The sequence below is a fragment of the Cuculus canorus genome, chromosome 3 (assembly GCF_017976375.1).
Source record: "Cuculus canorus isolate bCucCan1 chromosome 3, bCucCan1.pri, whole genome shotgun sequence".
NCBI lineage: Eukaryota > Metazoa > Chordata > Aves > Cuculiformes > Cuculidae > Cuculus > Cuculus canorus.
Window position 1 is genome coordinate 46,635,286 of NC_071403.1, and position 15,198 is coordinate 46,650,483.

General features: G+C 37.7%; 1 protein-coding gene across 7 annotated transcripts in view; it reads left to right on the forward strand.

Moving 5' to 3' along the window:
* ADGRG6 (adhesion G protein-coupled receptor G6) overlaps positions 1-15,198 on the forward strand; it is a 120,406-nt gene that overhangs the window by 43,714 nt on the left and 61,494 nt on the right. For 6 of the 7 annotated variants that reach the window (XM_054062164.1, XM_054062168.1, XM_054062162.1 and 3 more), the window contains exons 3-6: positions 1,071-1,412; positions 6,650-7,270; positions 11,704-11,772; positions 14,801-14,884. In XM_054062164.1, coding sequence (XP_053918139.1) covers positions 1,071-1,412; positions 6,650-7,270; positions 11,704-11,772; positions 14,801-14,884 — 1,116 coding nt within the window. The remainder of the gene's footprint in view (positions 1-1,070; positions 1,413-6,649; positions 7,271-11,703; positions 11,773-14,800; positions 14,885-15,198) is intronic. The other variant, XM_054062163.1, reaches the window with a different exon arrangement.

The window sequence follows — 15,198 nt, forward strand, 5'->3', positions numbered from 1 at the left end:
GTTCACATTTGACAACGTTTTGGTTGGTTTTAGCATGGGCGGCTAATAATTGTCCAGGTTTTTTTCATACTTGTAGTACTTGATGCAGGACTGTATTCTAATTAGATCTCTGCAAAGTAATTCTGCATAAATGTGCTAGTTAGTTTCTTTAGTTGTCTGTTGGTGTTAGTTATTCTGTTCCCACCTAGGTTGTTCAGTGCTGCTTTAGCAAACTGAAAGATTTTAGCAGCGGGCCATTCATGGTAATTATATCATATAATGCAATAAATAAATATACAATAAATGAGCAAATGTAAACCGATCAAGAAACATGACCCTGGGGACTAACTGGGCCTGAAATTTTCATGGCTAATCACAGAAGGTAAGTGAAGGACTATGCAGAATAGGATAAGAATTTCTTAGAGGCTGACTGCCACAAATATGTCAATGAAGCTGAGTCAGCATGGGAAGCGTGCAGTAATTTGTTCATTCAAAAGCCAGTAGCTCAATGCTAGTGTTCTGGGTGATGTGGAGGGCACTTGCCAGAAATGCTGATGACTAACCTTTGAGAGCTCTGCAGAGCTGTTGCTTCTGCCCCTCTTCAACCCATCTCTTGTACTGCTGCATTCCAGAGACATTCCACTGGAAACAAAAGCATGGCACAGGACTGTTGCAATAGACATCAGTCAGCATGAGTCCTGCAGTCAAAAAATGTAAATGATACCAGCCATCTTTTTAGAAGTTACAGTTTAAGGATTCATTTGCCTTTCTGAATTAAAAAATGTTGCTGTCAGTTCACTTTTGTTTGCACAACAGGTCAATATGCATAGCAGATAGATGTTATGTGCACAAGTGAGTATTTAGCAGTATAATTTATATTTCTTTTGTGTACAATTTATTGTATAAAATATTCTTATGCTGTATTATTCCTCCAGCATTTTGGTCACTAGAAACCACACCTTTTTCTGCCATTCTTCCTTCCATCTCTCTTCATATTTGTCTGTATAGAAATACATTTAGTTATTGTGTTGATGATTACTTTCCTGTTAAGTTCTCTCTCTTCCTGACGTCCAGCTTTCCTCTGTTGCCAGCTCATGGATGCTTCGACTGTAGGATTGTGCTAACTGACCCCTCTGGAGTTTTCACTTCCCCATGCTTCCCCAGTGATTATCCCAACAGCCAAGCATGCAAATGGATCATCCGAGCACCCCATGGATTCATCATCCAGCTAACTTTTATTGATTTTGACATTGAAGAAGCTCCAGGCTGCATTTATGATTCACTGATATTAGACAATGGAGAAAGCCCAATGAGCCTTTGTGGCATCACTGCCAAAGGATTATCCTACAACTCTACTGGAAATGAAATGATCGTGTCCTTTAAAAGTGACTTCAGTATCCAAAAGAAAGGTTTTAATGCCAGCTATGTACGAAGTAAGTAAACCCAAAGCATTTCATCCCTCTCATAACTAAAAATAACACTCTCCAAAGGAATGAAGTCCTCCACGAGAAAGGAAAGGGAAACACGAGGTGGGGAGGCTACAGGGTGGAATTCTCTTCTGTTTTTTTTAACATATTTATTTTTCTGTGGATGAAAGGATATTATTTTTTTCTGGAATGTGACATCAAGTATGTTAGAAAAAAAAATTTCGCATACAAAGATTTTAGGCCTAACAGTGTCTATTCCTACAGGTTTATTTTGAAGGGTTTGGAAACAGGACACCTGTCCTTCAGGTCAGTGTACCTGCAGAGGGACATTGAAAACTGAGGCAGAGCCTGAGAGGAAGCTTAGTCAACTAAGTCAGAAACAGGGCCAGCCTGGACCTCTGGCCCAATGAAATGCCAAACACTAGGGACTAGTTTGTGCAGAACACGGAACTTTCTCAAGGGTTCTTCTAGCCGCTATAATAAACTCCCAGGGATGAACTGGCATTGCAAAACAGCTACCTTTGGCTCCAGTCCTTTGACCTTTCTTCTCCTTCCTTAAATACATAGCAGTCCTAAGATTTTAAAAAGCCTAACTGCAAAAAAGACACTCATACTTTTTTCCCTTAGAAAGTAAGGGTACAAATAACATGTGATTTATGTTTGTTATGTTGTTTAAAGCATTAATTAGAAGTTGCTTTCGTGTGACAGTGAAGGCCAGCAGGGGCATTCATTCCACTTGAGTTATAGTTCACAGTTGCATGCTCTCAGCAGCCTTTTTGTTGAAGTCACACACCTTAGGCTAATTACTAGTATTGCAATGAGCATTTATACTGTTGTAGCACACATATTCTGTTCATTGGCTGTAGAACCACAGAGCAGGAAGGTATGGAGTTCTCTTCAGTCACAAGCATACATTCCTTATGGTATTTTAGGTTTTTTTTTTAGTATTTATTACACATATAATGTATTTTTAAATAATTAAAACAGTAACCCCTGGAATCATGAGACAAAAGTAGCCCTTATTATGCCAGCAAAATTTGTGTGCAGTTCTGAAAAGAAAAAAGGTAACATCGTGCTGGAGGACCTAACAATACTTCTTTCTACTCAGTTCCTTTCATGCTGATGGAATGAATGTAGTAATAATTCTAGGAGCACCTGTTGTCTTCTGAAGGTGGAAGCAAATTTTCTGGAACACTTCTCTATTAAAAAATAGCAGCTTCTGATGTATTCTAAGAAATTCTAAAGTCAGGTGGATCATAAGAAATTATTTGCAATTAGATTATGCAAAATTATTGATTTCTTTATTCCTCTTTAATATTTTAAATACAACTGTAAGGGATAAGATGACTTACAATTGGAATTGAAACACACATTACCCACAGATGTGTTCAATAAGTAGGAAAGGAAAGGTCCAGAGAGGTAGTCAGGGAATGGTTTGTGTATATACACATCTGTAGGTAATGTATTTTTATGAATGCAAAACTATTACCTCCATGCCGAATTGATAGTACCTTATGTTCATGGATAGCACCATTAAATTTAAGTAGTCGTGGAAATTATCCTTTCATTTTTAATAAGAATACTACTCCACAGTGTGAGTAAAGGTATCAGCAGCCTTCACCAGTGACTTATATTTTAGCGTTTCACATTTATATTCATTCAAAAACTTATGTTAAGACTTGCTGTTAAGAATCTAGGCTAAGGCTGCTGAATTTTGTTTCATTACTCCAAATCTGTAACGCTCACCCGACATCTTGATTTTGACCATGGATGCCAGGATAGCTGCCTGCATGGATCTGGGGCAAGTTATAACTATAGTCTGTTTATTGCCCACAGTTCTGCAATTACATCAGGTTCAGAAAACAGTTACAAAGATCATGGCAACGTTCAACCTGGTAAGAAAGGGACATGGTAAAGGGATGATAAATTACTGCTTTCCTTTCAAATTATAGAAGTACATAGAATATAGGACATGCAAGCACACATAATCACTGAATTTAAGATGCATCTGCATGACAGATGTCAGTGTTATGCTCTCCTGTCCTTGCGAAGAGTTCCTAAAGCCGTTGGAGAATTTCTACAGTTTCTCACTTCAGGTCTCAGGTGGAGTTTCACAGCTCTTTTGTCAAGTTGACACCGTTGTTACTGCTGTGAACTTGATACCTGGGCAAAATAATTAATTTCTCACAGAGCAAAGGGAACAGTGTTATATTAATATTTTCTTTCATTACTCATCAATGGTCATATGTAAATAATAAAATTAAGTAGTTTGTTCAATTTATGTCACCTCCTGCAACACACCAACAGCAGATGGATGGGCTATATCATCTGCTGCGGTAAATTAATGCAGTTCTGCTAGTCTTTGAGAAGTTATGTCAATTTACACCAGCTGTATATAATTTTCTAGTAACAGTTAACTATGTAAGTAGTAGTTCCACTGGTGAACAGAATTCACTCAGTCACCGAAACGAGAGGAAGGTGAGCCAACAGACCTCTCTCAATACAGAAATGCTTGAGACAATGTCGTGTAAAATTAGCACACAGTTGAGCAGCACTGCAATAGCCCAGATTAAAAGCACAATTCAGTGCACTAGTAACAAAACGGGTATTTTGTATGTAGACACTCGCATACCTCATTAAAGAGCTGCTGGTGAACAGGTAGATGAACACAGTGAAGCAAGGAAAATATAAGCCCAACCACTCAAGGCACTGAGCCATGCTGAAAAACTCATCAGCAGGCAGGAAAACAGTTTTCCCTGTAAAGGATTATAAAATACAGTCTAGGGACTCCTGCATGGTTTATGTGTAAAGGAGTGGATGAGATATGAGACAGTGAGATGCAAGTAATCTAGGGGCTCTTAAAATGCAGCAGAGACAAGGTTCACATCATCATAGTGCTCCCATAAAAGCAGATGTGGACTTCAGAACAGTGAGCTGCCTGTTGCTGGTCACTCCTGCTGCATCTGGGTTGCCAAGACTTTTGTACATTTTTTATCACTAAATAGTAATGCATCCAAAGTACCCTATGCACTAGAATCCCGTTATCTTCATAGCAGAAAAAATTGAACATCACCCTGAAAGTAGTCTAAACGCTTGGGTGAGTATTCCAAGAATATATATGTACATTCTTTATCAGACAATAAACAGTTTCTCCAATACTAACATCTGAAATTCATCAGTATGATGATTGGCTGTGCGACAGTAAGCAGGAGAGAGATCTGTGCTTAGATGGAAGGATTATGTTTTTTCCATGTGGACAAACTACTTCTCAGTTTTGTCTTTTCATTGTAGAGGGAAGGTGCCAGTGGTTAAATCTGTCAGATAGGTACAGCAAAGCTGAGTAGACCTGTTAGTACCAGAGCAATGTCCTCCCTGTTTATTTCTCTTCCTGTACTGTTTAAATTTGACCGTGTGGTCCATAACTCTCCTAACTATCCTAACAGAGGCTGGACAGTGCTTAATGTGAATAAGCTTTTTTCTTCTGCAAGTCTCAAATCTTTATACTCCTTTTGGAACACTTTCCATGTTACGTAAAGAAGCTTACAGTGTAATTAACCCATGAAAAAAATACTCCTGTTTTCAATGGAAAGTTGAACACATTTTCTATCTATGCAGTTCTTACCACATACTTCTGCCCTTGGGAAGAAAAAATATGTATTAAGTAAATCCAGTGACTGTAAAAGCTCAGTATTATTCTCTCTTCCCTTCTGTTCTCCAGTTACTGGCTGGTAAATAATGTGCAATGCTTTGTTATTTTACTATATAATATAATGGTCTAAGTATGTGCCTGTGTGTATCCAAGCTCAGTAGTTGGGAGCTCACAGTCTTTGCAAACAGGTGACAAAATGTAATACTGTAGACTATGCAGGATCCCTATACCCCATATATCTTCCCTTTTTTCCTAAGTGTGGCATGATGGTTGTTCTTCCCTCACATGTCTCACACTCTCAGATTGAAAGGGTTCTATTTCTGGAATAAAAACCTTTCTGGAAAGGGAAGAGGGGTAGCAATTAATGTGTGTGTTGTGGCATCACTTAAAAAACCCAGGAAAGGCTAGGGGTTAACTACTGTGGCAGTTATTCTTCCAAAGCTAGTTTCACTTCCAGCATGTATAGTGTAAAAGTATGTAAAAGAGGTATCAGACATGTGGTCTGCCACAGAACTGTGGAGCCAGAAGTAAAACTGAGGGCTGCTGCTGTCTGGTCTTGTTGACGTCGATGCCTTTGCATGACTGATAACCTGAAACTTCTTTCTGTGGAGAAATTTGTTAGAATAATTTTCTGCCATAAGTGTCCCAGTAAAACTAAGCATTTTGACGCTTTATATTCAAAAACAGTGTTCTCCAAAGTAGAGTGAACAGAACTGTCATTAATATACTCATGGAGAAAAAGCATATGTTGTGTGATACTGTTTTTCACATTTGATGACTGCTTTTGCCAGTGCAAATGAGAATACTTAGTAATGATTACAGACAGAGTAATTCTGCTTGTGCCTAAATGCCCTTACTTCTGTGCATATTTGCAAGACTAGCCATTTCTGGATACTTGTGCAAAATCCAAAACTGCTGACTCAAATGTTAGCAAACAGCAAACAGCTTGGATATAGGTATTCATGAACACATGACTGCAGTGTTCAAGAAGAATGCTGCTGCAGAAAAAATGAGAAGATGGCTAATGCATTGCACAAACTCATTAGTTGAATTCAGGAACAAGAAGCTTCAGTTTTCCAAGGAATGTAATGAAGGCTTTCTTTTATTGCCATATTTAACAGAAGCAAGGCCTGAACTTTATTGATGTAGTGTGGTCGTGCAGACAAGTAATTAAAATAATATATATTAGAAGCAAGTCATTCTGTGTTTTTCAAATAAATAACTGTTTTATTCTACGGCCTAATGCATCCTTACTAGATGAATGACTAGTAATTTGTATGAAGTGAGCTGAGGCAGAGTTGGAAGTTAATAGTAATATGTCCAAATATTCCTCTTATTGCAACTCGGGGGGTTAACTATGTGTAGGACAGCATTCTCCATGCTGTTGAAAAGAAGCTCTGCATAGCATTTTCAGCTGAGTGCACTCCCAAGCCAAATTTCCCTTTGTATGTGCTATTGGTATATTACAGTGATAAAAAAACACACGATGAATGTTTGATTTAATGAATGTTGCTTTAACCCTTGCTTCCAGTTTGCCTTTATTTCTATACGATGAAATTATTTTTTTAACTTGTATATTTGCTCTTGGTTCTAGTTGCCGTGTCTCTGAGGAATCAGAAAGTCATCATTCCCCAGGTTCCCGATGTTGATGCTGCGTCTGTGGCAGAGACTGTCTTAATACCAGAGCTTAGCCAGTTTACGCTATGCTTTGAAGCAACCAAGGCCAGTAGTGATGACAATGATGACTGGAAGGTTTTCTCCTACACTGATGTATTGTCAACAGAATTCTTCAGCTTTGGGAAGACCACAAAAGGCCATTTTCTGTCCATCTCAGGCACTCACTGCATTCTTGAGAATGCATTGCTCCAAAATCCAGAGTTTTTCACAGGGACTTTTCAACAGCTCTGTGTCGTAGGGGATAGCTTCTTGGGTAGTATAGGTATATATGCCAAAAGCACCTATGATACAGTGTACTGTCCGGGTATCATTGGTAAAGTTATCCCTGGAAATGGGAGGCTGGTGCTGGGTTCTAACAGCAGTGAAGTGAGTTCTCTAAATGGGGACATTTACAACTTCCGCCTCTGGAATTTCACCATGAATGCGCAAACACTGGCCAACCTCAGCTGCGATGTGAAAGGAAACATTGTAGACTGGGAAAATGAATTCTGGAGTATTCCAACTTCAGCACTGAAAGCAGAAAACAATTTGAGTTGTGGTGAGTATGCCTTGCCAAATCTTTTTTGCTTATTTTCCCACACACACTTCTGCATTATGTTGAACATATACCAGTGCAGAAAAAAACAAAGAGAGTTCCTGTGAAGGAAAAACAGCTAGGTCTTGCCTTTCTGAGATTTCAGCTCCACTCTTACCAAAGACTTTGAAATGATAGAGTTGATTCCCTAAAGGAAAAGAACAATTCCCCTATATTGAGTTGCTGCCTGAAATGATCTGCAGATCAACATTTTCCCTAAACAGTTTGTTTATTGGTCTTCAACTCCTACAAAACAAGGCTAACAGGCACGTACCTGCTAGACTCAAGTAAGATTACAGTGGTCTCTGGAGAAAAAGTGTGTTAGCTAACCACTTAGTAAATTCTTTTGTACTTGCCCTTCGGCCCTTCAGTCAGCCAAAAGGAGTGATTGCTAGCCTTATGCTGTGTGCACAGAGCCACAAAAGTAGTGGCAAAACAGTGATGCATATAGTCAGAAAAGTGAGAGAAAGGATTAAATTAAAGGAGGCTGAGAGGGAGGAAGAGGTTGAGAGCAAAATCGTTCATTTTATCTTCATAACAACATATTATCAGTTGTTCTTTTAACTGGTAATTATTGATTGTCTTTATTCCTGTAGATTGCACAAGAAGATAAATTCAATACATTGTCCAATTTATTGTCATTTAATGGCTCAGAGACTTGATTCGAATAAATGTCCAGGTGTAATTTTTACGTATGTTCATGTTATTAAAGGTGGTTGACAATTTTTCTACTGGAACATTTTTTTTTCCAGATTTAAAAAACAGAACTGAAAAACCTTTGCCACTTAAGAACATGTGATTTTGTTTTGTGTTCTGCATCTGCCAGCTCTCTAAGAATACTTAGCTTAAAACAGAAGCTGACGTGGTTAAGGTGTGGTAGTCTCTGTATCTAATATCTCCGGAGGAATTAAGGTGGCTTAAAAAAAGTCTTGCTTGCTTTAGTTTGCTCAAACCAAAATATAAGGTACTCATTTGACAGCATGCCTCTGCTAAAAAAAAATTTAAGCAACACCTATAAAAACACAAGCAACTAGGTGCCTTCACCCCACTAGCAGAACAAAGAAAAGGCCAATCTAAACATTGACTGTGACTGGTGAAGAAGGTTTCTCGACAAAAGATCATTGCTTTTCAGTCAGTACAAACTGATCGGAGAGAAAATAACTTCCCAGAAAATCTTACTCCTCTTGAACCATTATACCATGAAGACTACCTCGTCACTTTTCCTAAACAATGTACCAAGACCTTTGTAAATATGGCTTCATTTATTATTGACTGGAGTATGGGTCTTCTCCTTCTTTCTGTGAAAGATTGTACAGTCCTTTGACAGAAATGTAATATCATAGCTGTGGTCATAGAAACAATGCACTTATTCCTGTTGAACATCATTATTCCTTGGGATGTCATTGCTCAGCAGTTTCCTTACAGCAGATCATTATTTTAGAAAACGCGTATTGGCGTTCATATATTAGGCCCAGTTGTCTATACAAGCAACTTCAAATATGTCTCTGTATAAACATCGTTATTTTCTCTAACTAAGCCTATGATAAAATTCACTCACTGTTCAGTTGTCTTCTTTCGAAGGCATTAAATCATTCCCTGTAATACAGGCTTTAGTGGATCAGAGTATTTCCTAAAAGAGAATACCGAGTGCAGTGCCATTGAAAAAATGATTACTAGTCTCAGAAATGGAATCATTAGAAATTTCTTCCCTTCATCTTCTTGAATAAAAGCTTTCATTGTGAAACAGCCTTCAACAGGAGATTTGATGAGTCAGACTATCAACCATGAATAAACCACTGGCGGTAGGGAGATTACTCTGACTGATTAGGCTTCATTTAACAGTAATGAAAGGATTTATGCAGAAAAATAGGTTTTCACATAGCTCCAATAATGCTGCACCAGGAAGCAGCATCTCACTTTAAAAAAGCCCCACAAGCCAAGCATTTAACAGTGATCTCAATATATCTGTGCCTGAACAGTGCTTGCTTTTTTCGAAGGGTATTATTTTCATGGTTTTTTAGACGAAGCTTTTATAAGTAGATTCACGGAGCTTAGAAACATGGGCAAATTGTTCCAGATAATCTTTTCATAGTTTTACATTCTCCTAGTTTATTCCTTAGACTAATGTTTTCACAGCTGTACAATCATCGTGGGGTGTTTCTGGAAGACTTGACAGAATTTTGGTTTTATTGCCGTACCTTCACACAGCTTGTATTTAAAGGTATATGTGCACAGCCTGGGTGTCCAGACTAATTTTGAAACAAGTAGCCTAGGTAACGGTAGTGGTGTAACAACATCAGTTCAGAGGTGCATGAAGGAGAACTGAGAAGCATTTAATTAATTTCTGGTACTGATTTTGATGCCTGCACTGGCTACACCTATAGCAGCGTATGGCGTTCTCGGTTTAAGAGTAATGTGTCTGCATGTCTGTCCATGCTCACAATTGCATTTCCTTCATGCACTCTTCATTTGGGTCCTTCATTTCCAAAGGCCAGAGGATTTGTGAAATACACTATCAGACTTAACTCAGGGTAGCATCCATCCACCTAAGGCGGCTGGATGACGTTTCAGGCAGAGCTAATTATGCTCAGTGCCGTTTATGAATTGTGGAATGAAAAACACTGTTCCAAAGGTCGTTGTATCTCATACCAGAGAATATGTATCAGTAGAGTTAGATTTTTTTTGCCGTGGGAGTGCCTGTTCCTCTCCACTGACTGTAAAGAAGATCTAGCACAATGAGCAGATACGGATGTCTGAGTTTTAGACATTTGATATATCACATATATATCATATCATATCATATATCACACAGATGTCCATAATACAGGTCCCTATCTGCTTTCACATTACTATCCACATCACTTGGCATCATAAAGTAGCTTATGCTAAGTACCTGTTTGCATCCAGGTCATTGTATTTTCTTTAGTGGACACTAAGGGAAAATCTAATCTGGCCAGAATTCAACCCAAATAAAACATAAAAAGGCTCATTCAATACATTCACTGAAAATATTAGTCTTCAAAATATACAGTCTTCTGACACAAACTTCTGTAAAGTTGGACTGGATTTTTTGAGTTTCACTGATTAAATAGTGGTATTTTTTTAAATACTTACTGAAGAAAATATGAAGGTCCACAGATTTTCCAAGCCATCTTTCAGATGATCTTTCACTGGTACAGAACTAGAAGGATGAACTTACAGGCAGGTTTTGATATTGACTGTTTAATATTAGCAAGTGTATTTGGGGAGAGAAAAAGAAATCTCATGCAGGATGTAGTATACTCACTTAGAACATCTTTCTTGAATTTCATAGGAAGTGTACCAACAAATGAATCTGCCTATATCTCTTAATCCATTTTAAAAAAGGAAAAGGAAAAGAAAAAGCTTTAATATTTGCTGAGAATCGCATGTTTTAAAGTCTGTCCTATGTTTTGTCAGCTATACATGTAATGGTACCTGTAGTGTGACGTGATTTCAGTATCATCTCTTCTTACATCACAGGAAATATTTTCCTAACTATTTTTAAGGAGATGATGGGTGGTGGCTCTTTAATTTTGTGTAAGAATACAACATCTCATGAGCAAACTGCATGGAGTCAATGTGATTCTACAGTGGTAAAGCAAAAGCCGAAAGGATAACACTCCCAGTAGGTTCAGATTATGCCATGCTGTATGACCCCATTATTTTCAATGCAGTGTGCAAAGGCAGCCGTATCTGCAGCTGAACTGCTGGGATACACAAAGTGTACTTAACGCACTTTCAGCAGTTCTTTTTCTGTAGCCATTCTTATATGCCCTGGTTTTGTCTCCAGATCATCAAAGTGTGCCTGTGTTGGTGTGAGTAATCCGGTAGAGATATAGACTGATAACATTATCTGCTTATAAATCATGGATACCAGAATATTAATCACACCCACGCCCAGGGCATGGGAACAAGTTTAATCACCCTTTATCTGGTTGTTGTCTGTCACAGGCAGATTACTCAGAAGTGTGTGGTGTGGAACCTGTAGTGTAGCAGCGGAGCAGTGTGGTTGCATCTCCAAGGCACACATCATTGCCCATGAAGATTGTATAAATCCTATGGGAATACTGACCCCTCTGCTTAAAGCCATTTCACGGAGCACTCACAAGCTGCATTCATTTAACAGGATGTTATTTAGCAAAAGCTAAGAACACCAGAGGAAAATACATAAGTGACTGTAACTTGCACATCAGTGGGGTTTTCTTGGATACCTCAGCAGCAACAGAAAATGAAAACACACGCAAATAGCAATATCAGTTTTACCTCTGAGGCAAATTAAGAAGAGGGCTGTGTCACTTCAAGATATATTTAGAGACATGGTAGTTTTATGTCCAGCAAGCAAACCTTTCTAATTATTTTACTTTCTTTTCCTAAAGGCTCATACTTAATTCCATCCTCTACAATTGAACCAACCAGTTGTGCAAACCTGGGAAGCCTTTGCCAAGGTAAGAAGCCCAGGTCATTTTCACAATTTCGTCTTTGTTAAATCTTTATTGTCCTTAATTTTTTTTTTTAGTCCCATTTCTTTTTTAGAATTGTCTCTAAAAGGGTAAAGTGTAATAAAAAATAGTAAGGAAAGGAATTCCTTAGTGTCATCAAGTGTGTGGGTGTCCTGTATGTATAATATGTGGAATCACTCCCTTGATAATACCTTTTTGAAATCATATCCATTATATCAAAACTGAGCTAATCAACTGCTTTAATTTCTTTATCCATTTTTCCACCTGCATATTTTGACAATGAAATAGTAATGAGGATAAGAAGTGGATATATCTGTAAATGAAAAATTAGCAGATGTAAATAAAGGAACTGAATATTATTAATTTTCTTTTCTAAGGTTAGATACTTTGATATTTGCAGGTTTAAATTAAAATTTAAATCAAATTGCAAAATCCAGCAGCTATTAAGTTAATAAAACACTTGCTGCAGCACTTAGTGAATGCAAGGAATAGGTGAATCCTAAAGATTTCCATGCTGTGTGAATCATTGGGCACGGAAGGACAGTTAAATTTCTTCCATTCTGCTTAGAGACTGAAGTTCTATAAAAATAGTTGACATGGAACAACATCAGCTCATTTCCTCTATACCTTCATCAACTCAGACCTGCTAATGAGGTGGTATCTTATGTTAAACTTCAATCACAGAAGCAGCTGCACCAAAAAAATAATGTCTAACTCTGTAATCCTTTTCAGGCTGAATGGTGGAGGATAGAGACAGACGACAATAAAATATAAACAGGGAGGAGGAAGTCTCAGAACTCTTTCAAATCCAACATTTATAAGTAATTCAGATTTAGCTTAAAAATAAAAAGGAAAATGTACTGTGCTTGTGAAGCCAGTAAAAAATCTATGTCAGTCTTCATTGTACTTCTTCCAGATTTTCCTGAGGTAAATTTGGTTCAGGGTCTTGGAACATATTGTATTGGTCTCCACAGGGAAAGTGAAATGTCAGTTATGTCCATAGTCTGATTTCAAACAGTAATTTTCAGGCATCACATTGACAAAGCACAAAATGATCTAAATAATAATACTCAAATGCCTTAGGTAAATTTGACAGCAACAATTATTCAAGTATTAGTGGTTTTCTGTGTAAAGGGTAATAGAGACACCATGTAAAGACCTTTGTCTATTCTGTTGACAGAACTCTGAGAGTTTTCCTTTATCAAAATGCTGTGGTATGAAAGGAGAGAATATCTTTCATTAAGTCAGCTAATATGGCTGCAGAAATGGACACATTTTCAACAAACAAGCCTGCATTTCTAAAAGCCTCATCCTTTTTTCCAGCTTTATTAACTTGTCTAGTAGAAGAAATTGCCTCTAGTAAAAGATGCTACCTTTCAAACTTGCCTCTTTCAACTTCTTAGACCATCACATCTTCAATAAAACTATGAGTACTTTCACGAGGTAATACTTTCCTTCACTGAGAAGTGTTTGGTGAAGTGTCACTGCTGTTCTGTGTTTGTCACTTTGGAAGTGGCAGAACAGATTTACCCTGTTCCTCATCATCATTATTAATGTCATAATAATGAAAATCATAAAAAGATGACTGTTTGTCTGTCTATTTCTGTCAGCACTGCAGCCTTTTTTAAACAGAGAAACCAGTTTGTATTTCATTTTTCGTTGTTGTGTGTTGTGCAATAGGACCAGTAACAAAGTTTGTGGATGCCAGATTATGTCAGCTACAGTCTGATGAAAGAGCCATTTGCTCCATTATACTTAGCAAATATTTTCATTCATTAGAGGATGCCTTCTTTAACAGTGTTGGCTGGAAGATGCGATCATCAAGAAGCCTTAAAACTGGTCTCCTAGACAATAAAGCCCTGATGTTACTTGGAGGAAGAGCTTTTTTCTTATTATAGGCTGTCACTTTATGTATTCACTTTCCCAATTAAAACCTGTTTGCTGCAGTCTCCAACTCTTCTCTTTCCCAAATCTCTTGTTTCACTGAAACCTGAACATGAATCTGCTCCCTAAACTAAGTTTATGACTTTCAGACTCAAAAGGTTAGCTAAAACAACCTCACAAAAAATAAAAAGTGCAATTTCCTGACTAAAATACAATTGCTTAACCTTTCCTGGTTGGTTCTTGGCCAAAGTCTCTACAAGATGTGTAGCACTGTGAGATTATACTGCACCAAATTTCACGTTTTAAAAAAAAGTTTTCAGGGAAAAGGATATCTATCAGTGAGTGGATTTACATTCCCTGGGAATTACTAGATAAAATTAAATTATTTTCCAAGCTATTATTTGAAAATCTAGTGGCATGACCTTTGAGTTCCTCTAGCACATATACCCTCCCAGTCTTCTGTGGGGAAATTTGTAGTTTTGACTCCTCACTCTGAATTTGAAAAGTGTTCTAGCTGGTTCTTCTGGGAGACGTTTGCCAGGATTGTGTGGGATGACTCCATTTACTGTCAATGGGAACAGTACAGCTGAGATCCCGCATAAAGCTTTCAAAATACATTTTCTACTCCATTTATTCCAAGGCTGATTTTAATTGTCTTCGTTGTATGGAGCTCACTGGAATTAATTGGATCCTTACATGGGCGTTTTAGTTTCCCATTTGTTCATCATCTTCAGCCGCTTAGTAAGGACAATTATACTTTTCACGAGCAATATGCTAAGTGCATGCACCTTAGAACTTATGAAATCTGTTTTGTGGTCTTTGCACAGCTGTTTGGATCTGAAGCTCTCATAAGGATTTTGAGTTTATGAAAGCAGTACAGTACTGATCTTGCAATCCTTACACTGGCAAAACTCCCACTGAAGTCAGTGAAAGTGAAGACTGCAGGATTGGGACCTCAGTTCATATCCATCCATTCACTGTGCAGAAAAAATAATGTGTTTATTTAACATTTATGGCATTGTGTGTAGATGTTTTCATTTTACATTGTCTTGCATTGTTCCCATTTTGTCTTACCTTATTAACATTCATATTTCATTCAAGTTCACCTCTTTCTCATCTTTATTACCAGCTACTGTAAATGCTACCACTCCTACACCACCCACTGTCACCACTAACATGCCCGATACTAATAGAAAAGATAAGCCAAACAATGGTAAGAAATCCTGTGTTACATTTTTCCTTGTACCGTGAGCAAATTTATTGTATTTTAATACCATAATATCATATCATATCATATCATAATGTCAAGGGTCACGTCTCAGTTCTGCTCTCTTTTACACTTAACTAAGTCAGGAGTAACTTCACTGTACCATGTAAGAATGGTGTAAATGAGAACAGAACCAAACTCTGTTTATTTGTATCATGTTTACTTGGCTCTTGTACAAAAGGGGCTCACTTGGTGTCGCCTGTTATATTTATCCATGCAAAAAAAAAACAGGGGAAAGGAGCTGTATTTTTAAAAAGGAT